Source organism: Triturus cristatus, chromosome 1_2 (genome assembly GCF_964204655.1).
Source record: "Triturus cristatus chromosome 1_2, aTriCri1.1, whole genome shotgun sequence".
In the NCBI taxonomy this organism is placed as follows: Eukaryota; Metazoa; Chordata; class Amphibia; order Caudata; family Salamandridae; genus Triturus; species Triturus cristatus.
In genome coordinates, this window is record NC_140580.1 from 87,434,633 (window position 1) to 87,462,342 (window position 27,710).

General features: G+C 47.1%; 1 protein-coding gene across 1 annotated transcript in view; it reads right to left on the reverse strand.

The window, feature by feature from the left end:
* Positions 1 to 27,710, reverse strand: part of BTBD16 (BTB domain containing 16) — a 654,256-nt gene that overhangs the window by 90,580 nt on the left and 535,966 nt on the right. The window contains exons 14-15 of the mRNA XM_085614582.1: positions 3,488 to 3,565; positions 1,460 to 1,558 (exon numbers count right to left, since the gene is read on the reverse strand). Coding sequence (XP_085470708.1) covers positions 1,460 to 1,558; positions 3,488 to 3,565 — 177 coding nt within the window. The remainder of the gene's footprint in view (positions 1 to 1,459; positions 1,559 to 3,487; positions 3,566 to 27,710) is intronic.

Consider the following 27,710-nt stretch of genomic DNA (forward strand, 5'->3'; position numbering starts at 1 on the left):
TAACAAGGGGCATTGTTGTTTGACCTTGCGCACAATGTTCAGACTAAATCCCTGGAACCGTCAAAGCGTGAAAAACAACTGTAGGTTCTTGTGTCAAAGTTACAAAAGAGACTTTTGAAAAATAAGCTTGTGCAGTAAAGTGCGCAAAACAGCGGACAGCCTGCAGCGTGCTCATGCTAACATAGGGAAGACGACAATGTCCCCACGGGCCATGTGACACTGATTTAAAACTAATTTGAATGACTTGAGTTTGTAACTTTGTTAATCTGCAAATAAACTTTTATGGTTTACAAATCTATGTGAATGTAAACGCCAAGTTTAACACTGCTGTTTTGGGTTACGCTTACAAACCACAATGAAGTATTAGATGTAAAACTCTGGGCCACACCCCATTTCGGAGAGTTATGAGCACAGTGTGTCCGTTTTTTATTTAGTTTTAATGCTGGCAGCCAAGCGGGTGATTGCAGGTGTATTCCACTGCACTCATTTGTGGGGATCTGAACTTATTTTTCCTGCTAAGACTTGGATCCTCATCAAGTGAGAGAAAAACACAAAAAAGTTGAAAGAAGGAGTAAGAAAAAAACAGAAAAACAATGACAAATGGAGAAAGACGGTAAAGACGGTAAGACAGAGTGTGAGATAAAGGGGCCAGGAGTGCATAATGGTCGAGGAAAAAGGTACGAGGCAGAATCAAGACTAAACAGCCTTGGTAGGTATTCAGCAACCCTGACATTTGGACATGCCAACGGCAGTATTCTGAGAAATCTTTGGGTACTTATTATTTTACAAACTACGCCCTGAATGCAGGCATGCGACAACATAGTACAGGAGGCGGCAATTTTATTTTTGTTCTTTATGACTGCAAAAAAAAAAAATTATAAAAAATGCCAATCATTGCACTGGAAACAACCTGTGCCAAGGCCGACCTACGGGCTTTGCCAATGCTAGTTGAATGTGGCATGTCTTTCTTCTATGGAAAAGTTCAATTTAATAAGTGATTCATGCTGTTCACAATTTGTGCTGGTGTTGGCAGAGGCACTGGAACTCGTTTTTGGGGCCTGGCACTTCTTTGTCATCAACAGAATTTGACTCAGAGCAAGAGAAAGAAAGGGAAAAGGGAGAAAGAAGGCCGAAGGAAAGATTGGAAAGTAGTGACAAAAGTAGACAGTAGGGATGAAAAAGAACCTGCCAGAATGCGCTATAGAGACAGGAAGAGTAGGGTAGTAGGAGAAAGAGGCACAATGTGGAATCAAAAGAGGCAGTCCTAATATTTAGCAGCATTGGTGGGGGCTCCTAAGAGAAACCTTGGGTCTCGGCACTTATTTTCCTACGAATTAATCACTGGCTACATGTAAAAGCGCAATTGGGAAGTGCTCGCTCCAGTGCTTAAAACGTCACCGTGGGAGTTGTGGGCCTGGCGCTGAGTTTTAAAATTGTACACAACAGTTGAAAGTCTCACCTGCATATAAAAGCTGTAGATCGAGGCTTCGTGTTGGACAGCTTTCAGCTGAAAGTAGAATCCATATCGGGAAACAATTTCTCCAAAATACTGTCGGTCCTGGGAGCATCAGTGAAGGAGGCGCAGCAGCGACAGGGGAGGCCCCAAACATAGAATACAACACAGCATGAAAAGTTGTCAAAAGAAGAAGAATATTTCTAAAATACAGCGAATATTCCTAATTTAGTGCATAACTAATGAAGCTGAGCTTCTTTCTTTCCCCTGGTGTAGCTCAAGGTAAGAATGATATAGTAGAGGTGGCGTAGGTCGCAATGCATGCAGGGAACATGGCCGTGGCTAGTCAGGCGGGGCGAAATTATCATAGGGATGGGCGTAGTTCGCGAAGTAGCACTTCGCGAAGCTACGCAAAGTGAAGTTCGCACTACGCGAGCTACGCGTAGCACTTCGCGAACTGCGTAGTAACATGTTCGCACTGTGCAAGATGTTGTTTTCAATGATTGCACAGTGCGGACAAGCAACCGGCACTGTGCAATCATTGAAAATGGCATCTTGCACAGTGCAAACTGGTAGTTTCTCATCGCGAGCGGTCGCGAGCATACGCGACCCCTCGCAATGAGAAACCTGACCTCCTCGCGTTGGGAATCTCGCCGGGAGGTTTATTTTCCTTGTTCGCGATCGCCAACTTGATGTTGCTGATCGCGAACAAGGAAAAAGTCTCGCCGGGATGTCATTTTGCGTGCTCGCGGTCGCCAACTTGACGTTGAGGACCGCGAGCAAGCAAAAAATGACCGCAGCACTACGCAACACTACGCTACGCGTGTTCGCACTGTGCTACGTGCAGTTCGCGTAGTGCGAAGTAGCGCGAACTTCGCAAACTACGCGAGCGTAGCGTAGTGCTTCGCCCAGGCTTAATTATCATAAGGAATTTGCTCTGCCTGATTCGGAGTTGGTAGATTTATTTCAGGTGTGGGAGAAACAGTCCCAATTATGAGATGGTAATACTGACTGGAGAAATCAGTATTGGCTTTGACAGCAGCAGCAGGCAAGTCTCATTTCCTGTTTTGTTTTTCTTGCTAGAAATGACCTTCCCCTTCCCTCTTCTAATCCCCCTACCCACCTACTCAGAGCAGGTGAACTGGGAATTCTGTGTGGTTTTACAAACGGAAAATCAGTCCCACGTGGTCATTTTCATCCCATAGGCTTTAACTCCTAATTTGACAGTATTGGCATGAACTAACCATAGGGTCACTGTAAACTGCATGCCAATTTACTGTTCAGCCAGTACCATTCAACTCACATTCAGGGCCTTGTTGGATGCAGTGGGTCCCAAAAAACCCTGGGCCAAAGTGCCACTAAATCTTCTGCAATAATAATAGCTAATGGAATGGAGGGAAATCGCTCCCTTAATATTTTCTCACCCATTCTGAGTATATACTCCACCTTCCAAAAACCTGGGGTGTTGCCAGTGTACTGTGCACAAGGCATCCCCCCACCTGACAATTCGTCCAATTATCCCCTAACACTTCACCAAGTGACGGATGTGTCACACAGCGCGGAATGGACAGACTGTGACCTCATGGTTCATCATTAGGAAAGGGAAGTAAGACACATACATTTTTCTTGCTTCTGGGCACTTCCAAGGTTCCAGATGTTGGACTCTAGTCGAGTCATTGGCAAACACACAAAGTCTACTGACATGTGGCTCGGTGTAGTAACCTACCAAGGCTGAAAAATCTAAACGTGCGGGCTCTGGGGTGAGCCAGCCAAAGTCAAAAACTATCGTACTGGGAGATAACAAGGAGGCAAACAACAGTAATGTGTTCTATTCACACGCAGCTGTACCAAGTAGGAAAGGATGTGCCCATGTATTTGACACTACAAGGCTGCAACTGACGACCCAGGTGTTTTATCACTGGTGCAGTGTGCACTTTTTAGGAAACACTACTACACTGTTTCTAATACATCAGTACTAGGAACAAGCAAGACTGTAGAACTTGATTGCGTTATCTCACTTTGTTTAGTACATACCTGATCAATGATTAGACCAAACCTCACTGCGTGCGTGATGAAATCTGTCTGCAACGGCATGTCCCCGCCATTCTGGAGCTGAAACAAAAGACAAAAGAAGTCACTTTTCCCATATCTGCCTCTTGTACTGTGCAGCAGCGACGTTTCAAGCAAAATAGCAAAGGAAAACTGAAAAACTGTTAATTAACTGCCAGAAGAAACAACTAGAAGGGAAAGGAAACTAGCCCCATGAGAAAAGAGAATATATATATATTTTTTAAAACAGATTTTATTAGTTATTTTCGTAAACAATCAACATATTCACTGCATTATTCATGTGCATCATAGAATTATGCTGATGGATATAGATGAATGGATTGAAACATCCAGACACAAGGTACAGTAAATAATCCCTCCCCCCTCAAGAGTTAATACATTGCTACACAGTTGAGAGAAAACACCACATTAGGTAAGTGCACTAAAGCACAGGACGGGGCAGTGGGTGAACATTGCTAATCTCAGATGTTAATATTTCACAGGTGTCATAGGGTGTCCAATATGGTAGGAGGGTAGGTTATGCTTTCAGTATGGAGTTAAGCTTGGCGATCCCACAGGAGAAGCCACAGAGGTGGGGTGTCGGGCTCTGGGGTGGTAAAACTATCCTCCATAGCTTTCCACACTCGGGCTGTGTCTATTTTTCCTATTCTGCGCCTGGCTTCCCTCAGGAGCAATCTCCCTTCACAAGCCGCCCACTTCCCCTGCTCCTTCCTCCAGGTAAGTATTGGGGGGCCTCTTGGTGACTTCCAATTTCTCATGATCGCACGTCTAGCCAGGATAAATGCCAAGTCTTGAAAGTTGTTTGTGACTTTTGTCTTGGATGTTTGGGGAAACCATCCAAAGAGGCAGTGGTCTGCGGATTAAGGAATTTCCCTCTCAACGACTGCCCCAATCATTGTTATGACCTCCTAAAAGGTGCATAATGAGGGGCATGAGCAGAACATATTTATGTATAATGTGAGCTCCCCTCTCCCCACATCTAGGACAGGTTGTGCAGTGGTGGCTGGTGAAATTTAAAAATGGTGAGGCGTAAAATTATTGCCGTACTGTACTGCGGTGAGCGACCGAGCCCGAACAACCTACGGGGGTTTGTGGGGGTTCTCCCACCGAGAAAAGTTTGAAAAAAGAGTGGATAAATGGTGCATCATCATGCAAATTTGAGGAAGCAGGAAGGTTAATAAAGCAATACGATTGAATTATTTATCATAAGAAATTGACAATTTTTATGAGCTATAGAGGACAATCTTAGCATATGCTGATGTTTTCATTTGTCCATATTAACTTTTGAACACACTGATACACTTGACTGCACACTGCAACTCAATTCAAATTATACACTAGACAAGAGCAATATACTGTCTAAAAAAAAAGTAGCAACATCCTGGAAAAAGCAAACACTCATAGCAATACAACATTAAGTAAAGCATGTGAAATATAAGCAGAAACAACATGGTTAACTGAACACTTTTACACTCACTATTCAGAAATCAATAAGTGCCTTTTTCTTTTGGATGTGATTTAATAAAATCAATCTGGCCACTTTATGACTACTCTGGCTTGCTTTAAAAAATATATATTTTGAACCATTTATTCTCGAGGCTACACTTAGAAATAGAAAAATGTCAGCAAAAGTGTTTGTCTTTTTTGGATACATTTCACTGGTGAACAAATAAACGAAAGGAGGAAAGAGAGTGTGAGAACCAACTGTTTCAAACTCACGGTTTTCAGTAAGTGAGGAGGAGCTAGACAGAAAGAGGAAATTTATTGAGGAAGAAAAGAGGGGGGACAGCTGTCAGAGTATTTCAGTTAATGCAATGTTGGTTGAGCCCCTAGAAACGTTAACTCATTACGTTTTATGAACACCACTGAACTCATTTGAAGCATGCAATTTGAGAAAACAGTTTTAGCAAGAGGTATGATTTTCTGCTGAGAAATGTCTTCAGTACAATAGCACACTTTTGGTGGGCGCTACTGTTATTTAGAATTTGCTTTGTAGCCTTGACACTTTAAATTAGTTAAGGAGGACCCCTTGAAGCTCCGATTCATGTGAGCTTTGAAACGTTACCTTAAACGCCTTTCGGCTGTTTCTAATAAAGAGAATGTGAAGATTCACAGTGATTCTTACAATCACATCTACTAATCGGGCATTTACTGGCAGGGGAACAATAAACGGAATGGGAAACCGTTGAGTTTGTTTCAATGTTTAATCAGACGAGAAACTGTCGCCCACACCCCTAAAATATCCGGACACGCACAGAAAGCAATTTCTAATCCCAGCAAGCAGATCAATAGTTGTATTTATTCAAGTGTTAAAGCCCGGTGCCGCATACAATACAATTATACTTAGGACAAAGAAAAGAGGACACATTTGTAGGAAATGGTGTTCCTCCAGCACAGAATGTTGTCAATCAAGCAATGTTATCACAGAATAGCTCATAATCTGTGCTTTTGAAACAGAGCAGCTTTACTGTATATGAAGCACGGAGGAGAAAGTTTGTGCAGATGAATCACAGCCCAAGCACTGCTCTCTGTAACCACAAATACTCTGCCCTAAAGTGTAACAAGTCGTGGAAATATGAAATATGACCATCAACTGAAGAACAGGGATTCAGTTCAAATAAAACGTAATGTGTGGTGTGCACACTCTGAAGTCCTATTCAGAATACATAGCCACGCATACTGTCTTGTAAGAATAGATCGAATACATAAAATTACACTGCAGAAAGCCTGAATTGCTCAAGCGTGATGCACATCAAAGAACTGAAACATGCTCTTTTCTTCTCACTTCAGCGTGACCTAATTTACAAAATGTAGTACGTTCTTACAAGATTAATAATTGGCAGGTGTGAATTATCTATCAACATACAGTGTAGATCTTAAGGACTCAACATGAGACTGACAGTCGACAGCACTAACTGGTTGCATGAGCTATTTGCAAGTCCTTGTCAAAAAATAAAATGGAAGAATTCCAGTTCCATAAATAAATACGTAGGTGTAAAGTATTAATATTTTACCTTTTGTCTGGCCAACATAAACAAAACAGGTGAAATACAACTGGTTACCATCATAAATCACAAGGGTCCCTTTTTAAAATGCATTCTTTGTTTCAGTAAAGGGTCAGATCTGTCATTACAGCTTTTTACATGCGCTGCGCTCATGCTTTCCGCACAGAGCCTTGTAATACATCTAGTGACTAGCTGCAGAAGCCTCCATGAATCAATACAAAGAGCTGCTGTTTACTATACACTGCAAGTTCCAAAAGGGACTGACAACAATGCACCAGCACAGGAGAACAACAGCCTTCAAGACAAACGGCAAAATAAAAAGAAACTGAAATAACACGGAGGAAAGAGGACATATTGTAGAAGGGCGCTGAAAATGCGAATTACGCCCGAACAGCATGCAAACTGGAAAGTGAATGGCACGTCTAACGCACTATTTTTCGGAGGCAATGATCCACATGACCATCTAAAACAAAGGAGAAAACATAATTTTGATCGCAACCATAAGCAAGAAATTATAGATAACAAAAACCAATTGTACTTTATTTTCTAATTTGCCGGATTCAGAACGATTTTTTGTGTGCTATTTTTCGAATGGATTTCTTTAGAATATCTACAATGTAGCGCATAGCCTAAGGAGGTTCCCATTAGGATTCATCACACAAAACACAGTGCAAAAACGAAAGAATATTAAACACAGTCGTACTCGCGGGGGCATGTCGCGCGGGGGTGGGGGCTGGGGGAGTTTAAAAATAAAATAAAAGCTTACCTGACCGGGCCCGCGCTGCCTCTGCTCCTGGGCCGGGGTCCAGCATTGGCGTTCTTCAACTTGTAAACAGGAACAGCCGCGTCACTGGCTACCCCTCTCAGCCAATACTGACGCTGCTCCAGCAGTGCCAGGATTGGCTTAGCAGGGATACCGCCCATTAGGAGACCGAGGGATGTGGCGTTGATCAACCCTCGCTCTCCTAATGCGCAGCCTCCAGCCAGAGAAAACACTAGTGCGCATGACTGGGCTGGTCGGAAAAATTCTCCGACCTAAACCCAACATGCGCACTTGCGCTGCCTGCTGTGCGCTCCTTGCCACCCCCTGGTCTGACAATGCATGTCAGTCAGCATGCCGCCGGACTCCCCACCCCCTTCAGACTATGAAGGGGGTGGGAAGTCTGGCGTCATGCTGACTGACATGCATTGTCAGTTCAGACAGAGCCGCCGAGGGAGCTGCAGGCGCGGCTTGTGGGTCAACGCCCCAGCGCCCTAATGGACGCACCCCCACTGAGGCTGTGTCTGCCAGATGGAAATATCTACCTATTTGCTCTGGGTGAGGTACGACCTATGAAGGACATAATAATTGATTAATTAAAAGTGATAATTCCTGGAGACGTTGGGCATCCTCTCCAGTATATTGTCCCAATCCTTAGAAGCAATAGGGGTTCCTAGATTCTCTTCCAACCGTGATAATATTTGGTCTAATGGCTGTTGGAGGTCTTCTCGCATTGCTCTGTACAGGCATGAAACTGTCTGGTCGGTGCAGTTGATTGCACTACATATTGGAAACACTTTGGTGTATGAGGCTTGTAGGAGCCAGTACCCCAGTGTTTTTAAAAGGCCATTGTGAGTGCCTTGTGTAGCAGAAAATGCCCTTTTTACATATCAAATTCCGCTCGGAACTCCTCAAAGGGAAGAAACTCTGATTCTCTAAAGAGGTCCCCCACCTTCGTCGCCCCTGCATCAGCCCAGAAATCAAGATCCCTCAGGAACGGGCATATACATAAACGAGTTTAGGTATTGAGTTTGTGGAGCCCTTCTGATGGAAGCCCCGGGATGCGCTGGGTTAACTCAAGCAGCTGTTTACCTATAAGCAGAGCCACTGGAATTATGCCGCAGCGGGACACCAAATTATGCTGTAGAGTGGACTAATTTATAAGCCAAGAAAAGGAACATTATGCAGCATAATGTGGCACACTTTGTGATAGTATTACTTCATTATTTTGTAATTTTTGCACATGGTACTACTGTCTGGACAAAGCTTCCACCTCAATAGTAGAAGTATAACAACCAAACACCGAAATAAACAACTGAAAGATGAACAGTTAACCTTTGCGAAGGGCCTTGCACTGTACCCAAACACACCGCCACGCTTTTATTAGTAACTTATTATGAATTTGAGCTAGAAACACTTTTTGTTCAAAATCCGCAGACAATGCAGCAGATAATGGATTATGTGGCAAATTCTAAATTATGTGAAAAAAGCCGGTACTGCAGAATCACATAATTCTTGTGGCCCTGACTATAAAATTGAGGCAATACTAAAAGATAGAATGCTGCTCCCATGGTGTATGCTCAGTAGGTCAGAATCAATGTACCAAGTATTCCCACATGGTTTTGTATAAATGTGTTAATCCATCAACCATTAACTATGAGGAATAACACAAGTAACATTATAAGATACTTTGAGCAACTATTCAATATGATTGCCTAAGTCAATCACTAGCTAAAAGCAATTTTACAAACAGCTATTAATAGCAAACAAACAACTTTGAGCTATGAACATTTTACGAAGAGTCATCAAGAAGAAGGAAAAAATGTCTAACCATGAGAGGAAATCTCTTTACTGCAAACGGGACTAGTAGGACATGGGCTCCCTAGCTTAATCAATCATACTAAAGGCATCCTACAACCCTGCAATACTCAGACCCAGAAGGTGGGGTTACAGACTGTGCTTGGTACACTCTCCTTGCAACAATAACCCAACAATCCTGACGACCACCATGTATAATAAACCCACTTACAAAAACAGCCTACTCCACTTTAATAGTGTACGACCATGCTCTCTAAGGGCCTCATGTAGGTAAATAAATTTTACCGTTTCTTAAATACCGAGCCGTACCGAATCGGTAAATTAGAATCGGAAAGTTATATGTAGGTAAAAATTCGGTAACAGTTACCGATTCGGTAACATTCGGTAATCACGAATCGGAATTCACCGAATCGGTAAATACCGAGGTGGTATTTACCGATTCGGTAAATACCGAGGTGGTATTTACCGAATCGGTAAATACCGAGGTGGTAGTTACCGAATCGGTAAATACCGAGGTGGTATTTACCGAATCGGAAAATACCGAGGATACTACCACCTTCCCTTTACTAAGAAGCTAATATTATTATTATGCTAATAGAAGGTCTCTTAGGCTTGAATAGGGGACCCCATACCTCAAAGATCAGCTTAGTGAAATCACATCACAGGAGCATCAGGAGTCTTCTCGCAGGAAGGCTCGTCTTCGGTCTGAATAATAAACATGATGTCTGTGATATTAAAAGCACCAACTTTCAGGTATTTGCAGCTGCGCGTGTGTCATGGCTAAATAGTGGGTCGATCAACCTAGAGTGGAAAACATGCATTGTGTAATATTCCAGACTGTTTGTCACACCATGTACAGACCAAGGTCGCTGCGCAGAGCTTGGGATGGTAACAACAGATTGCTCTCGTGTGAAGCAAGTCTCGAGTCAGCAGTTTATTTAAGAAATAACATGTAAACGCAGTGTCGTGTGCAAAGACAAAAAGATGGCTGTCTAACATTTAACGTGGTTATGCGAAGTTAACAATGTATGTACGTATTCAGGGAGAACTCACTACACGCCCCCTTGATCGAAGCACTATTTAATAGGCAAGAAAAGAGAGAACGCAGAGTTCAGTTTCGTCAGAGCAGAACAAGGCGTAACCAATGCTGCGCCAAAGTCCGAAACTACAAAAAATAGCAGCATAGAATTCTAAAAAAAAATGCAAGTAGATAAAAAAACTCAAAACGACCATCAGGAAGAGAAAAAAGAGAAATAAAAGAAATAAATGTTGCGCCAGGGTGCTGTCCAGTAGCACAGGCGCAATGGACGACAGTCCAGTTAATCCATGAATGTATAGGCAGCATATGTGGCCACTGCTTCCAACAAAAAATCGTTTGCAGGGCCACTGAAAGTCTCAGCCATCCAATTAAGTAAAGAAAAGGAACATACGTGTTCTCCAACCATCGGAGCCTCTAGCACAATCAGAGGGCACCCGGAATGTTCCTCCAAATAGCTCATAGCCAAGAAGTCGTAGGCGGCCGCAGAGATGTCCCAATTACCCAGGATACCATGCGCCGCACCACAGGCCATAATCCGGACACCAGAACAGGCCAACTCGTGAGACACTAAGGGCCTCATCAGTCGATCGAAATCCGGCACCGGAAACACCATGTTGGTCAAGCACAAATCCAGAGGCCATTCAAAGGGACAATCCAGGCAGTGAAATACAGGTTGTACGCAGGTGAAGTAGGAATACCTGAAGGATAATCCATAAGCCAGGCTCAAAGTCGCCAATGGCAAAGTACCATAAAAGTCAAGCATCCTATCACGAAGAAGATGCAGACGGGACAGGTGCTCGTGTGGCACAGAAGGAGCAGCCATTCCGGAGTATAAAAAGGAAAAGCAGCACACCTGCCACTAGCGCCAGAAGCAGCGGGACACCTCCAAAGATGCTCGAGAAAAGTGAATGAAAAAATGCCGGAATCACACCAAAAATAGTTTGGAAAGAGGTCACGAGACCCGAGCCCACAAGTATAAAAAAATGAGCCAGGCCGGTCGTGGACGAGGCATTGAAAATAGTTTGGATCAAAGAGCCGAAATGCAGGGGGAGGTCAGTATTCAGAAGCGCCTGTACCTCAGTGCGCGTATTAGCAACGTGAAGGACAAATGTTTCACGAGAGGAAGTCAAAGGCACCTCTTTTTGGGACAATAGCGCTCTTATTCTGCTCAACTTGTTGAACTCTGCTTTCAAGGTTGGAATTGAAGGCCAGATGGAAACATCCAGCCGCCCATGCGGGGGTGGAAAAAGAACATTATTGCAGCAGACAACTTTCTGCGAGACAGTTACTATGTACGGGATTCCCACTAACATCCCGCAGCAAGCTTCATTATTCAAAATTAAATAACTACCGTTTGCAAGCAGCGTGAAAGAAGGTGTAATCACAGGCACTGGGATACCTCGTAGGACGCACGCCAAATTCGGGGCTTGTACATTGCATGCGCCGTGTAATTGAATGTGCCTACATACCAAGGAATGGTCTGGTGTAGTGGTACATTCCTCGCCTTTCAAATAAACCTCAGTTCCGTCCCTGGTACATCTATACGTAAAGGGGAGGGACCAAACCTCATGCATGAAAGCGGTGCCCAGCGGTTCATACCTACCCAAAGCATAATGTTTCATACAAGACGTAAACTTAAAAAGCGCGAAAGGGAGAGTTATCAATCCGTGTACTAACCACGTAGCTGAATTGATCTCCGCTACAGAGAAAGGCAACGGTTCTAACTTTTCAATCTGTAACAATGAATATGTAGCATCCTTCATGGACATAAATCGCTGCTTGTCAGTAAGGTTTTAGGGAAGGAATAACGATGTAGTGGTCAGATAGTCCCAAGGGACCCTCCCTGCCTTTAACGTCTGCAACGTCCATGCAAACTGCATAACAGAACGCAACTGGTTTTGACCATGATATAACACAGACATATCATCATGCACAATATCAACAACCGAAGAAACAATATTGTCTAATGTATAAATCCTAGTAGAGAGAGTGCTAATGCTATTATCTATAACGGCTAAAACCTTCTCCATGTTTGCTTGATCAATAGCTCTCAATCTGGAAGCCGCCTCAATCTGCGACAACTTCCAGACTTCGTTGTAAATAGCATACGCCCACCTTTTGGTTCTGCCACCCACAGGACCCTTAACAAAATCATTCAAATCGGTATGCACATTGATGGAGTGGGTGGACTTCCTGTTCCTGTGGATGTGCTCTGTGTCAGCTGGTGGACAGATTGGGATGTGTGTACCATCAATACAGCCGATGACATGGGGGAACTGTGCCATGTGATAAAAGTCTGTTTTTGTTTTCTGCAGTGCAGCCTGTGTGTTGGGGAAGCTGATGTAGTGGTGCATTCTCTGCATCATGGCATCCAGGAACTTCCTGAAGAAACGTGACAGGCAACTCTGGGATACACCACCCACCGCAGCTATCACCACCTGATAACTGCCGGATGCCAGCAGATGTAGGCTGCAGAGCACCTGCACATGTGGGGGTATGGCGTGCGCCCTTCTTATTGGCTGGTCCAGGAGTGGGTGAGGGTCCCTGATTAAGTCCATGATGGTTTCGGGGTGTAGCCTGTACCTCTCATGTATCTCTGCATCAGTCAGCTGGAATAGTGTGATGCGCTGTCTGTAGATGCGTTCCTCCCGTCGCCAAACCCTCAGTCCTGCTGCCTGTAGACGTAGGCGCCTTGCAATGACATACATAGCGGCCATGTTGTCCACGCTGTTGCATTTTGGGATTGCTTATGTGCACTGTTGCTGGTTACCACCTGCTTTCAATCCGTGTTAATTACCGACTCTTATTTACCGATTTTCTTGGATTTCTTAATTACCGAGTGCTCCTACATGTCATTTTGATTTTTACCACTTCATATTTACCACTTCATATTTACCGATTCGTTAAGTATGTATTCGGTAAATCTGATTCGGTATTTTAGAATTCGGTAAATATGATTCGGTATTTACCGCCTCATATTTACCGAAAAGTCGTTTTTGGACTCCTACATCTCACTTGTCTGAATACCGGTCGGTAACGGCATATTTACCGAAAATCGGCCGTTACCGACCGGTATTTGGCTACCTACATGAGGCCCTAAGAGAGAACCTGCCAGTTGTACAATTCCTCCACATTAGGTGAAACTGTTCGGATATACTGGACTATAAAACTGAGGCAGAAAAATTGACAAGTAAATTAGTTGAAAAACAATAACCAAAACACTTGATTGATAAATCAAACAAAAGAGCCAGGAGTTACAATAGAGATGGGACCTTGAAGATAAAGCAAGAGAAAAGAAAAGCCAGATGATTTGTGTGAGCACCTACAGTACTGCATCTAATGCACTGAGGAGAGTTATGAACACTGGTTCATTCTAAGTAGTAAGGATCTGAGCTCTGATAAACCTTTATTCTCCTTTCAGAGAAAAACGAGAGTGAGAGACTAGTAAGTTCATACGAGACCAAAGCCCAAACTTGAGAATGACCAAAGAACGTTATGGGACCTTCCAGGCATCACAGGACATTATCCCTGGGGGTAATGCTCAGTATACCCTTTTACTACACACGCTGCAAGGAAATAGACCTGGGCTTGGGAACACCCTGGAAACGAACTGTAACTCCTGTAATGTGGTTTATTTGATTGAATGTCCTTGTAAATGAAAGTATATAGGGATGACAGCTAGGAAAATAATGACAAGGATTTTTAAACATCGGAGCAACATCCAGTGTCAGCGAATCACTACCTGGATGACGGCCAATTACTTTGAAAAAAACTCACAGTAACAATGAACTGAAAAGAAAAATTATTGAGAAAGCAATGTCAAGTATCATAATGAACAAAACACGACTAGAGCACGAACAAAGAAGGGGGTCTGTAAACTGCAGACATGTTAGGGCGCCCTCAATGATGAGATTCCATAGAATCCACTTAATAGTGCACAATGAAATAATTTGAAGATATGTATTTTCCTTCTCTCCTTTTCTCTTGTCCACATCAATGACATTACATCATCAGCAGGATAAAACAAAAATGCAAGACCACCCCCCACTGGTGTTAGTCCATACATAAAACTGAAAAATAATAAAAGCTAACAAAAATAGGTTTTTATATAGAAAGCAAACAAAATAAATTGCTATTCCCAGTCTTCATGGAACTATATAATAAGCTCTTTGGTTAGTAACATGACCCTTTTTATTAGAAATATCCTTCTATAACAAAACAACTTTTGTTCTCCGAACAGCAACCTACACATAATGTAAATCAAGTATTTGTAAAGCACGAACAGCTACCCGAAGGCATCCCAGCGCTGGGGGCCGTCGGGAACATTAAGCAAGCTATTGCCCAGAGTCACATGGTGCTGGGCTGACCTGCTGCCAGTGATCAAAATCGTTTTTTATATAGAAAGCAAACAAAATAAATTGCTATTCTCAGTCTTCATGGAACTATATAATAAGTCCTTTAGTTAGTAGCATGACCCTTTTTATTAGAAATGTCCTTCTATAACAAAACAACTTTTGTTCTCCGAACAGCAACCTACACACAATGTAAATCAAGTATTTGTAAAGCGCGAACAGCTACCCGAAGGTTTCCCGGCGCTGGGGGCCGTCGGGAAGATTAGGCAAGCTATTGCCCAGAGTCACATGGTGCTGGGCTGACCTGCTGCCGGTGATTAAACCGTAAACCCCAGATTCCAGCGTCAGTCGCCCTGGCCGCAGCGCCACACAATAGTAGCGGGCAGCATGGTTCACTCCGCCTTCCAAATGAGACTGCTGGGAAGGAAGAGTATCTTTGAGGTTCCACATTGCAGCTGTGTATGGTGTGTTGGGGAACTACATTTCCCAACATTCCGCCTCACACACACGACCCAGCGTGCTGACAGCACACGAGTCACATGGTGGTCCGGCATGAAGCGGATTGAGGCCACTTACACCGATATGCTTCGATAAAAGACAGGGCTTCCCACTCCGATGAGCGAGCAGCCAGGAAGGAATCACAGGGGTTAATAGAGGTGTCTACAAACAACATAGCACCCTTGATGATGTGAGTAACCAATTGTTGATAGAACGCTCAATGTGAGAACCAACTCAAAAGTAGGTGCAACTTAGATGTTTATATTTTCTCTTTGCATACCCATTTGCAACAAATACTGACATCTACATTTCACAGTGTGTGACTGCAGGGACATATCCCCCCAATTTCCTGTCACAGTAGAGAGTTCCACAAAAAGGTAACAAATTGTCACATGTTTAGCTTCACGACTTCACTTCATGTTTTATTTTGCACTGTATTGCACACTGAATGATCAAAATACACAATATTTTACACAGAGGTGGAAAGCCCTCCAGAATTTATGGTTTTATATCTTTGTGTATCTGTCCTATTCCACATAGGATGTCTGTATATATGAGTCCTATCATTTTATTGTGGTTTGAAGCATGCTCTCAACATAAAAGCAGGTTTGGGCAATGACCAGACCTATGGCTTGCGATTGGCATACAGTCGATGGTTTGTTTCCCTTTCCTATAGGAACCAGAAATGGCTGACTCAGCTGTTGGACGAGTAACCCTTTGCAAGTTGTGCATTTGTTTGTCCTACCAAAGTTAGATACGGCATTATATTAGACTAGAGAAAGCATGTCTAAATTAATGAAATAGGATTTCTTCCATTTAAGAGCTGTCTTTAGCATAGTACGGACTATAACTGATATCAGGTTAAAAGGATGGCTTTTGTGTAGTTAACACAAAAAATCGATCTTTAACTACCAAGGGGCCGATTCCGATTCCGGCCGCAAAATGAACCGACCGACACGGACCCGGACCGAACACCGACCAACACGGACCAGCGCCGTACGACATGTGCAGTACGATGCAACGCGTGTGAATTACAACAGACACGTACGGAATACAAGCCGTACGAACGAGCCGTAGGGAAAATAGTGATCCGGCCAGAAAACCGACGCGAATATCACCGACCGACACGAACCCGGAATGAACCCGACCGACCCGTACCCGCGATGTACGATTTGCGCAGTACGATGCAATGCGTGTAAAACCAGACTGATTCGCACGGAGAACAAGCCGCACGACCGACACGCACAGACAACCCGGCACACAAGCAATAGAGACCGCCGCGAACGACGAGTACCAAACACAGAAGATAGGCAGCGTGAACGAGGCGGAGAAGCCAGCACGAGACAACAGCAGCATCCGTTTCTGTCACATGAACGTCTCCTTCATGCCTACAAAACACAAAGGAAAAAAGACAAAAAAAGGACCAAACTAGCAATGACAATGCCAATAAATACCAAACAAAACATGGGACAAAGACCCACCCTGTGTCAACGAGAGATGTGTAGTCCTGCAGGAACTACACATCTCTCGTTGACACAGTTACTTAGGGCCTATGTGTAGGACCTCGTTAAAAATAGCCCACCTTTCACTCTCCTTCCTTTTGTTGAACAAAGACCCACCCACCACTCCAACTATATAAAGGACTACAATCACTACCATCATCCCTTGCAGACAGGAGACACAGCCAGCAGCAAACACCAGTACACAGCAACCACAGACACACTCACAACTCACCCATCACACAACTCACACACCATCAGCACCTCATACAAAAGCACACACACATACACCCTGCAAAACCAACACCAACCCACCATCACTTGCACCCTCACACTCACATCCCTCACCACCACCACCCATCACCATGCCTCCAAAGAAGAATCCAAAGTTCACAGAGAGTGAGTTAGAAGTGCTGGTAGACGAGATCATCAGAGTAGAGATACATTTGTTTGGTACATTGGTCCAAAGGACCCCCATCTCACTGAAAACCAAGATGTGGGTGAGGATTGTGGACAAGGTGAACGCCCAAGCACCAGCAAGGCGCACAAAGGACGGTATCCAGAACAGGTGGTATGACGTGCGCAGGAGGGTCAAGAAACTAATCGAAAAAGATCACGCCCTGAGTCAGTGCACCGGCGGTGGCCCTCCTGCCAAACCAGTCTACTTCAGGACCTGGGAGGAGAAGGTGCGGGACATCCTACCACCAGAGAGCGTCCATGGCCTAACAGACATCCCAGAGCCTGGTGGGTACACAAACAACATACCCAAGATTGTGTGGCAAGGGGACAGTGAAACCATGCACCGCAAGCAAAGCTACACTAACCAAAAGATAATCAGCCCAAGATGTGTCCTCCAGTCAGACAAACACAATACCTGCCATCTCATAGTGACTGGGAACTGTGTCATGACATGCACCAACCTACAAACAAATAGAGCAAGCCAGTGGCACTAAGCCAAATAGACCCTGCCAGACAGTTTGACACCACAAACACACCACCTCACAGTGCAGCAGACTGTCAGGAAGGAATAGTGGGGATGCAGGTGAAGTGAGTGTAGCCAAAAGCATGATGGGGCCTGTAGTCACAGCTAATGCTCCCCCTCCTGATTGGCCCATCAAGACCTCTCAGAACCATACCCACACCACAGGGAGTAGAAAATGACTGACAAGATGGCTGACACTGGCTCCTGCTGTGGGGAGCACAAGGCCCTGCTAGGGCTTGTGTGCAAATCAGAAGCAGGACACCACTGACTAACATCCTGAAAGACAACTTGCACGCCCTACAATGGAAGCACGTTTCATGATGGGAAGGAGGACTGACAGCCCTGACCATACTAATCAGCATGGGGAGACCCCCCCCCTTCAACAAAAACTCCACACAACTCACCGGGTACAATGCATTGACACACACCTCATTGAAATATCAGCAAATTATACCCCGTACTGGGTGCTGCTGTGTGAAGCACAGGGGCTCACTTTGGACTTGTAGCCAAACAAACACCAGGATGTCACAGTCAGCCATCTTGCCATTGCTGTCACACCCCCTCACAGGGAAGCAGAGTCAAGAGGGAGGAAGTATGGGCATTCTGGGAAGGAGGGTGTAGCCAAGAGTCTGATTGGACTCGCAGTCACAGACAACCTACACCCACCCACATGGCCCAGCAAGATCAAGCTGAACCATACTTGCCTCAAAGGGAGTGGGTAGGGACTGACAAGATGTCTGACACTGGGCTCTGATGTGGGGAGCACAAGGCCATGCTGGCAAATGGCCAACAACACACATCAGGACTTCACAGTCAGCCATCTTGCCATTGCTGTCACACCCCCTCACAGGGAAGCAGAGTCAAGAGGGAGGAAGTATGGGCATGCCTGGAAGGGGGGTGTAGCCAAGAGTATGATGGGACTCGCAGTCACAGACAACCTACACCCACCCACATGGCCCAGCAAGATCAAACTGAACCATTCTTGCCTCACAGGGAGTGGGTAGGGACTGACAAGATGTCTGACACTGGGCTCTGTTGTGTGGTGGCCAACAACAATATCAAAATCTGTCCGTGACAAGCTTGGAAAAAGCAGTGTACAGGCAGGCATCTGTTTGAAAAGTAGAAAATGTCATGTTTGTGAACCAACGATGCATGTAGAAACATAAATCACATTGTGTGTCTCTTCCAAACACAGGTGGTGCTGGGCACCCAGCACCAAATGATGAGGATACCCAGTCCCAGACTCTGGTGGACACTGAGCTCTCTGGTCTGACTCTCTGACTGTCCTCTTTGGATGACGACAACCAACCTGGCCCCTCCGGTGTGAGCCATCATGCAGCACCAGCAGCATCAACATCTGCCCCCCCTGTACCCATGCCTCCAGCATCTGGACACCGACAGGGCACCCCCGCCAACACGGACAAACCAAGGCCAATCAACACCCACAGCACAGGGACACAGTACCCCCCGGAAGCTACAGCAAACACCACCAGCAACACCACCCAAGGTGGTCCTGCCCATGTGGAGAGGGGTGCTGGGAGGGGTGGGGGGCACAGGGCGCGCCTTGCAGAGGAGTCTGGACTGCATGATGACCCCCACCTGGCACGCATCTTAGATGCGTACCAGGATAGCACCGGAGGATTTGGCCTGGTAGTGTGGATCCTCAAGGACATGCAACATGAGCAGGTCGCCAACCATGCCCGCATGGAGGCCAAGTGGGATGACATCACTGCGGTGCATCGTGACATACTACAATGCCTCCGCCAGATCAACACCAACCTGTCCACACACCCCTGTGTGCCCACAACATCTGTGGCAACACCATCTGCCATCGCCACAGGGAGGGAGGAGGACTCTGGCGGAGAGTCCCCTGCACCGCAGAGGCCTGCACATGAGGATCTCTCCCCCCCCCCCGGAAGAAGAGGGGTCGTCCGAAGAAGGACATGTGAGAGGCAGATGTCCCAGCACATCCCCCAGGGCCTCTAAACCTGTTCTGGACAATGTTCTTTGTGCGCAAAACGTTCACCTTGTCCAATCGCACACAAGTCGCCCACATGACATGGAGGGTTCATGTTGGGCCAATGTATCAGATGACTGTGGACTTTACTCTGGACATTACATCTACCAGCACTTCCAACTCCAATGTGAACTTTGGATTCCCAAACCACTGTACAGCACCCACCATCCTGTGCACTTCCCTCACACATGTTTGTAAATAAACTCATCAGTACACCATACTTGCCTCTGTTGTGATTCCAACTTGTCATGTTCAGGGAGATGTCGATCTGCTACACAACACAGTGCATGCCAAATACTGCAACAATGTGACCAACGTAAGGTGAGTCATGGGGATGTGACACATGTGAGGGAGATATACACCACTATGGCAACACAAAACATATTCACCATGGCCATGTTACTCATCACACACAATGATGTTGACCTGAAACACATTGGCATGCACAGACACAACACCAACCCCAGTCAGTGGTAACAAGTCCACAGGTGAGGTAAGCAGATGTCACTCAGATGTGGGAAGACAGACAACGCACAAAACAAAGCATATCACAGGTTCATTACACATCAGCAACACATTTATTCCACACCAGTTGCACGGTAATACTACGTAACAGTGGACACACGCTCTCAAAGTGTCAGAGAATGGAAGTCCAGGGATGTGTGGTACATCAGTTGATGGGAATTGTCAACTTCCACACTGGTGTTGGCTTCTGGGTGTTGGGGGTCAGTGTTGACCACACAACAGACAAAGTACCCTGGGAAGGACAGACAAAATACAGTCAAAAGCACAGAAGAACAGGAGTGAAATGCAATTCACATGCACAAAACATGTTGCAAGACACCTACACAAACACTAGTCAGCAGTGCTACCCTATAGTGGAGTACACACCACCTGAATGGACACATCGCAGCACGCATCCAGTCAAGTGGCGCACAGACACACTCAGACAGCAACAGAGCTGGCACAACACATTCCAGGCTACCTCCATACATTCACATAACAACCATGGAAACTCACATTCAGGTGAAGAAGTTGTTGATGAGCTGTGAGCGAACGTCACCATCATCTTCATCATCACTGGCATCTTGGCCCAGGCCGGGATCCTCCACAGGTGCCGGACGTTGGTCATCGTCATCGTCATCCTGGATGAGAGGCACCTCATTCCGCACCGCCATGTTGTGTAGCATGCAGCAGACCAGGATTATTTTGCACAGCTTTGCAGGTTCATATGGGAGGGCCCCTCCGGTCTTGTCCAGGCAGCGAAAGCGGCTTTTCAGGAGGCCAAATGTCCGCTCTATCACCCTCCTACTCCGACCATGTGCCTCATTGTAGCACAGCTCGGCTGGTGTCACAGGGTTCCTGAGGGGTGTCAGCAACCACGGCATGTTGGGGTATCCGGAGTCACCTACACACACAAAAATGAACAAGTAGCTGAGTTTTGTAAGAGTGCGGAATACAACATTGACAAACACACACAATGAGTAACAGTCAGTACACACCGACAAGCCAGGCATGCTGAGCTGACATCTGTGACATCAGCGTTGCAATGCGACATAATGTAGGCATCGTGCGCAGAACCAGGGAACCGTGCACACACATGTGTGATTGACATGTCAGCAAGACAGACCACCAGAGCATTGATCGAATGGTAGTGCTTCCTGTTGCGGTATGCCTGCTCATGGGCCTGTGGTGGTATCAGGACAACATGTGTCCCATCAATATATCCGATGACGTTCGGCATCCTCCCCAGTGTATAAAAGGCACACTTTATTTCAGGAAGTTCAGCTGGGCTTGGGAACTTGATATACAGGTCGAGGAATTGCAACATCCCCTCCAAGACATCGCGTAGCACCCGACTAAACATCGTTTGCGACATCCCACCAGCAGTAGCCACAGTGTACTGGAAGGTACCAGTAGCAAAGAAGTGCAGGGCTGCCATCACCTTCACCTCTGGGGTCAGTGCTGTGGGATATGTCCGCCAACTGCTCCGCCAACTCCGCAATCAGTGGCCTGGTGAAGCGGTACCGTCTGATGCAGTCGCGTTCCTGCATGGTTGCAAGGTCTGGGAACGGCCGATGGACAGCTGGTGCCCTGCAGTACAGAGATGCACAAAGGAAGATTGTCAGTTCATCCACCCATGTGGCCATGACCACGATCAATATCACATGCTAGTTCATGACATTACACAATGTACTGAGTTGTGTGCTGTTGGTCATGGACACGTATGTCACCCACAAGACCACCACCTCACACCTCAATTCCACATGTCCACATGAGTCCCATGTAGTGCAATGGCCAATCACCTGGCTGTGTCACCCAACCTATGTGCTGCTGCAACCTTCCAGACACACACCACAGTGACAATTGATGCCTCATGTCTCCCAGGCATCACAGATCTTTGCCATGCAGAAACCCATTCTCCCTGTACATACACACCACAAGGCAAGCGTAAGTCCCACAGGTAGTGGCCACTGTTGTTCCTGCCGGCCCTACATGTACGTCTCTTAGACACACACCCCATCAAGGTTGAAGCATATACCACATGGATGTGGAGACTGTCACCCATTGGGAACATTTGATCAGACACATCTGAGACACAACATGCACACAGACTGCGGGTGCACATCAGTATTGTGGCTACAGGTATCACTGTGACGTACATGCCATCACCCCCAGGACTCAGGGTGTATGTGACCTGTCCTAAACATATCCAACCTGACACTGTGTCCGTGACTCATGCCCATTACTGTCCAATTGCACATCACAGTGGTAATGTGCACAACACACAGAGGATTCTGCCCCCATGTACACGTGCACAGCCTGGGGGTGGCTGCACAAAGTGCCTGCCAAAAAACAGATGTGGCCCCCCAACACCCAGGGAATGCAACATTACATGCAATGGGACACTGTGTGGCCAATGCTGTAGTGTGGTCGGTGTGCACAGGTGTCCCTGGCCAGTATATGTGTGTTGGATCCGCATAATAGTCACACTAATGAGGGCTGACGCGGGTGACAATGCGTACGCATTGCGCGAGTCATGTCCGAACCGTGCGTACGCTTTGTCATTGAATGCAATGAGGTCCGACGCGGGTGACAATGCGTACACATTGCATGGGTCATGTTCGAGCCGTGCGTACGCTTTGTCATTGAATGCAATGTGGTCCGACGCGGGTGACAATGCGTACGCATTGCATGGGTCATGTCCGAGCCGTGCGTACGCTTTGCCATTGAATGCAATGAGGTCCGACGCTGTTGACAATGCGTACGCATTGCACGGGTCATGTCCGAGCCGTCCGTACGCTTTGTCATTGAATGCAATGAGGTCCGACGTGGGTGACTATCATGCATACGCATTGGGCAGGCTTGGTCCGAGACAGGTGTACGCCTTGGCCATTGATTCGTATGGAGACGGGTGTGTGTGTATATTCAAAATACGCGTAGTACAGTCAGTTGAACGAGCCGGGCGCACCCATTGGCTCCGGACTGTCATGGAGACGGATGCAGATTCAAAACGTGTACGAGTTGTGCACTGGAAATTCAGTTGGATGCCTACAACAATGTTGCAATTTCAAGTGTTCCATGAAGGTTAAGATTTAAACGATGGGGAAGGCGTGTACAAGTCGTACTTTTAAATGGATTGGCCAGATTCATAGAATGCAACCGTGTTGGACCTATCACTTGGGACACATGGCACAGATTCTGCCTCTGCAGCACAGATATAAGGCTGGCTGGCCCCCAGGGAGCTCACTTGCCTGCACTACATGCTACTGGACCACATCCCTGCTACCACTGCTGCTGGCCCTGCATCCGCTGGCTCCTGCTATGGCACGTACTCTGTAGAGGGCCCCAGCCTTCACTGAGGAGGAGGACCAGGCCCTGCTGGACGTGCTCCTTCCAGAGTACAGCAAGCTCTATGGGAAACCAGGGAAGCAGGTGAGTGTGCAGTCCACTGCCTTCCTAATTATGCATGTTGTCTGACTAGCAGTACTAGCAGTGTGTACACCAGTGGCAAGCATTCTCACTGACTACTTTCATCCCTCAAAGGGTGTAGGTACATGTAATGAATAGTTTTCCTGCTGCTAAAGTGCATTATTGCAAGCTTAAACTATCCAGGCATTGTTAACATGTCAGACATGCAGGTGATTTTTCATTCCCCATGGTTGCACTACCTGTGTAATTCATTTCCCTTTGTGATGATGACATGTATATCCAAATGTGTGCTACACAAATCTGGGGCATGTGTGTTAATGTACTTTTCACTTTGTCATCCTCACAGGTTGGTGCCCACCAGAAGCAGGAGATCTGGCTGACCATCGCCCGGGCTGTTCGTTCTGTGGGGGTCTACAAGCGCCGGATCCGCAACTGCCAGAAGAGGTGGCAGGACCTACGGGGCTGGACCCGGAGGATAGCTAGAGTCCAGCTGAAGCTGTCACCTCCACGCAGGAGGGGCGGACACCGGACCCTGACTCCCCACATGCTCGGTATCCTGGCGGTGGTCTTCCCGGACCTGGATAGGCAGCTGAAGGCCAGACAGCAGCAGGAAGGGGGTAAGTCCATGCCTGATCTGTGTACTATGTCTGACATGCTAATAGCAGTCTTTTGGCCTGGTCACACTTCCACATTACGTAGGTCTTGTAGTCCAATACTCGGGTCCCTCAATTGTCTGATGCACCCTCCTCATCTGTTCCACAGGTGTGGCCCCTCCAGTCTGTAGTTTGTGTCACTAGGGCACTGTGTCCCTGCAGTCAGCTATACTTCAGCTACCGGTCAGCATCTGTTCCCGTGACTCTGTTGTGTGTTTCATGGGTGCGTCAATTGTTTACACAATGCCTGAGATCTGACATGTGATCTGTGTGTGCCCTTGAGATGTGTACCAATAGCTGGTCTGACTCGCAACATGTGGCTGGAGTATTCCAAACAAACCCATGCAGCAGGGGACTCCAGTTTTTGGGACTCAGGAGTATGTATATCAAGTATGTTATACTTGCTTAGCCACCTGACTACTGTCCAGGGCCAAACACTGTTTCACGTAGACCTGGGCAGTCATGCCTCTTCAAGGGCATTTAGAAACACTCTGTAATCCCACTCATGTATATGAAATTGCAGGTTGTGCTTAGTGACATGTGCCCTCAGGTGTCTGCCTCTGTGTCATTAGGGTGTGGCTTGTTGTTACGTACAACTGGGGTGTCCATGATTCAGAGGGTTAGCATGACATCTGCGATGTGACTGTGAGAGACAAGACCTGTGTGACATATAGGTGTGTGATCATCTGACAGCGCACAATGGTGTATGCAACTGTGTCCTTCATGCAGCTGGGTTACATGCATGGCAGACTGTGATGAGTTAATGTACAGGGATTTGTGTTTGCAGAGACTCATATGTATGATTTGCATGATGTGGGGTCTTCTGGATATGTTGTTTGCATGGGCTGGGCAAGTGCGTCGGTCATCTGCAGAGTTTGCTTTATCCCTGAGATAGGATTGTGAGTCAGTGCATATTGTTGTTGTCTGGATGCCCTGCCCCTGTGACAGGAGACAGCGTTGACTGACTTTCAGGGCATTCCAGTGCCATGGCATTTAACTTGCTATGAGGAGTGATCCTGCATTGTGTTCAAGTGTGCACCATGCACCCCATTGTGGCATTGCCCAACAGGACATGAGTACATCATAGTGTGTGTTGCTGGCATGCATCCCAAGCATGTGAAATGAGTCTCTGCCCATCCCTTCATCCGGACACCTGTACTGAGTCAGTAGCAAGAGATGTGCTGTGTGTATAGTGACATACTCCTACATGTTCACTTGCATTTACAACTAATGTGTGGGTGGTGCATGTTGGTACATTAGCAATCAACATGCAACGGACATATGTGTAAAAGTCAAGGAGGGATATGTGTGCCATGGTTGATGTTGCAAATGACAATTGTCTTATCCTAAACAGTGTTGGCACTTTGAGCTGTGTTCAGCTGATGATGCCAGGGCTTGCCCTGTGATGTGATGTACTCACTGTGGTGTGTGCAGTCGGTGCAGGTGACTGATGTTGTTCTCTTACTTCCTATTACTATCCAGATACATCCACGGCCACAGGAGGGGACAGCTCCACGGACCAGGAGGGGCCACAGAGCCTTACAGGGACAGAAGGAGAGGAGTCGGGTGGACCCAGTGGCACAGAGGGCGAGTGGAGGCACACAGAGGAGTCGTCAGCACCATCACCCCCAGCTGAGGGCCACAGCAGCTCTGAGGATGACTCCCTTGTGGAGGCGGGTGTCAGCAGCCACCAAACCCTCAGCTAGTGAGGCTGTCCCCGCCACCGCCACCACCACCACCACCCCCCTCCCATCGGCTCCCATCCCAAAGGTCCCTGTGGGCTCCCGTATTCGTGAGCATGTCTCCTTTGTGCCAGGCAGCGCACCCCCTAGCCCTGTGTCCCCTGCTGCCCTGAGTGAGGAGTCTGTGGACTTACTTCGGCAGATCCATGTAGGGCAGACGTTGATTCTGGAGGTCCTCCATGCACACACGGGTCTGTTGACACAACTGGTGTCATTAATGGAGGGCATTTCCTCGGGCATGTCTGCCCTACAGAGGACCAATCAGTCTGTGTCCTCCTTTCTGACGGCTGCAGTGTCCCTCCTCCAACAGTCCCGCACCCCTCCTACCCCTGCATCACCCACAATTCCTAGCACCCTACCTGTCCCAAGCACAGAAACCCCCAAACCAAGGTCTAGACGTGCACACAAGCAAGCGCAGGGGACTGATTCCACACTCACAGGGGCTGGTTTGCAGACACACACACAGTCATCCACAACCACTCCGCAGTCCTCCGAGACCTCTCCCTCCCAACCCCCTTCCCTTGCCTCACCTGCAACCCCATCCCCCAGAAGCTCTTCCTCTGTGAACTTGGCCTCTTCCCCACCGACCCTGCAGATCCGGATTACAAGGGGAGTGCCCCTCACACCCGGATACCCTCCCCCAGGCGCAGTCAGACAGAGACCCCACCCGCAAGTCCCCCCGGCGCCAGAAGAGCAAGACCCCCCGCCACCACACAGCTCCAAGGCAAAGTCTCCGTCTTCCATCCCCCAGGCCACCACTCCAGAGGTTCCCCGGCCACTCCCTGCCCCGGGTTCCCCCACCCACAGATACACCATCCCCAAAATGCTAAGGCCATCCCCCCTAGCACTTGCTCCTCCACACCTGGTCAGACAGTTAGTGCCACTGATGTGGGGACCATGTCCCCCCCCCGCCCTGCCGACCTCACCTGTCCCCCATTCCGCTCCCATGGATGTAGGCACTGCTTTGGAGTCCACGACCACCCCGTCTGACTTGGGCACTGCAGTGGTGAGCCAATCCACTCCATCTGACCTGCTCACTGGAGTTGTGCCGGCACCCACCCCATCTGACTTGTGCCCCACAGTGGTGACAGCACCCACCACTTCAGTCAGCTCCACTGCACTTGCAAGTGTCTCGCCTGCATCCCCCACCTCTTCACTGCCTCCTTCTGCTGCGCTCTGATCCTGTCCCTGCGGTGCCTGGCCTGCCCCCATGTATGCCCCTCCGAGGGGATGACCCCGGTCCTTAGCAGTGCAGGCAAGCAAGGTGTGACAGTTGTCACTCTAATTCACTCCTTGGCATTTGGACATGGACTTGCCATTGGCCTTTTGTTTGCACAGACGTTTTAACATTTAAAATGCTGAATAAAGCTTTTTTCTTTCTCCCTGTGAACTTGATTTAGCTGTGCATTATGTTGATGATGTTTAACATGCCCTTGCACCTGTGATGCTTTGTTTACAATGTTGACTACTGATGTGTTGCTGTGAGGTACTCCCTCTGGTCCATGACATATGTACCCTATTATGGTGGGTATCCATGTCATCCTTTGCAGCTACCTGGGTGTGTCAGGATCAACTATTTGTGTACATCTCTCTGTGAGCATTTCAATTGCATGGTCACATCTCTGGCTTGCACCCATGCACATACGATGTGCTTCCCATTGTCCAATTTGTCACTTTCACATACTTTGTGCTCATCAACACTGGACCTACATGTGTGGGCATCATTGTAATAGGAGCAACTGGGTCCTCTGTGCTACTTGCTAGACATATGTTTTGGGAATGTGCAGATGACATAGGGGAGACTCACGTACCCAGGCTGTTGTGACCAGAGCCTTCATTGTGTGGTAACTGATGGCTGACTGACCAAGTGTTCTGCAGACATGAGTGTG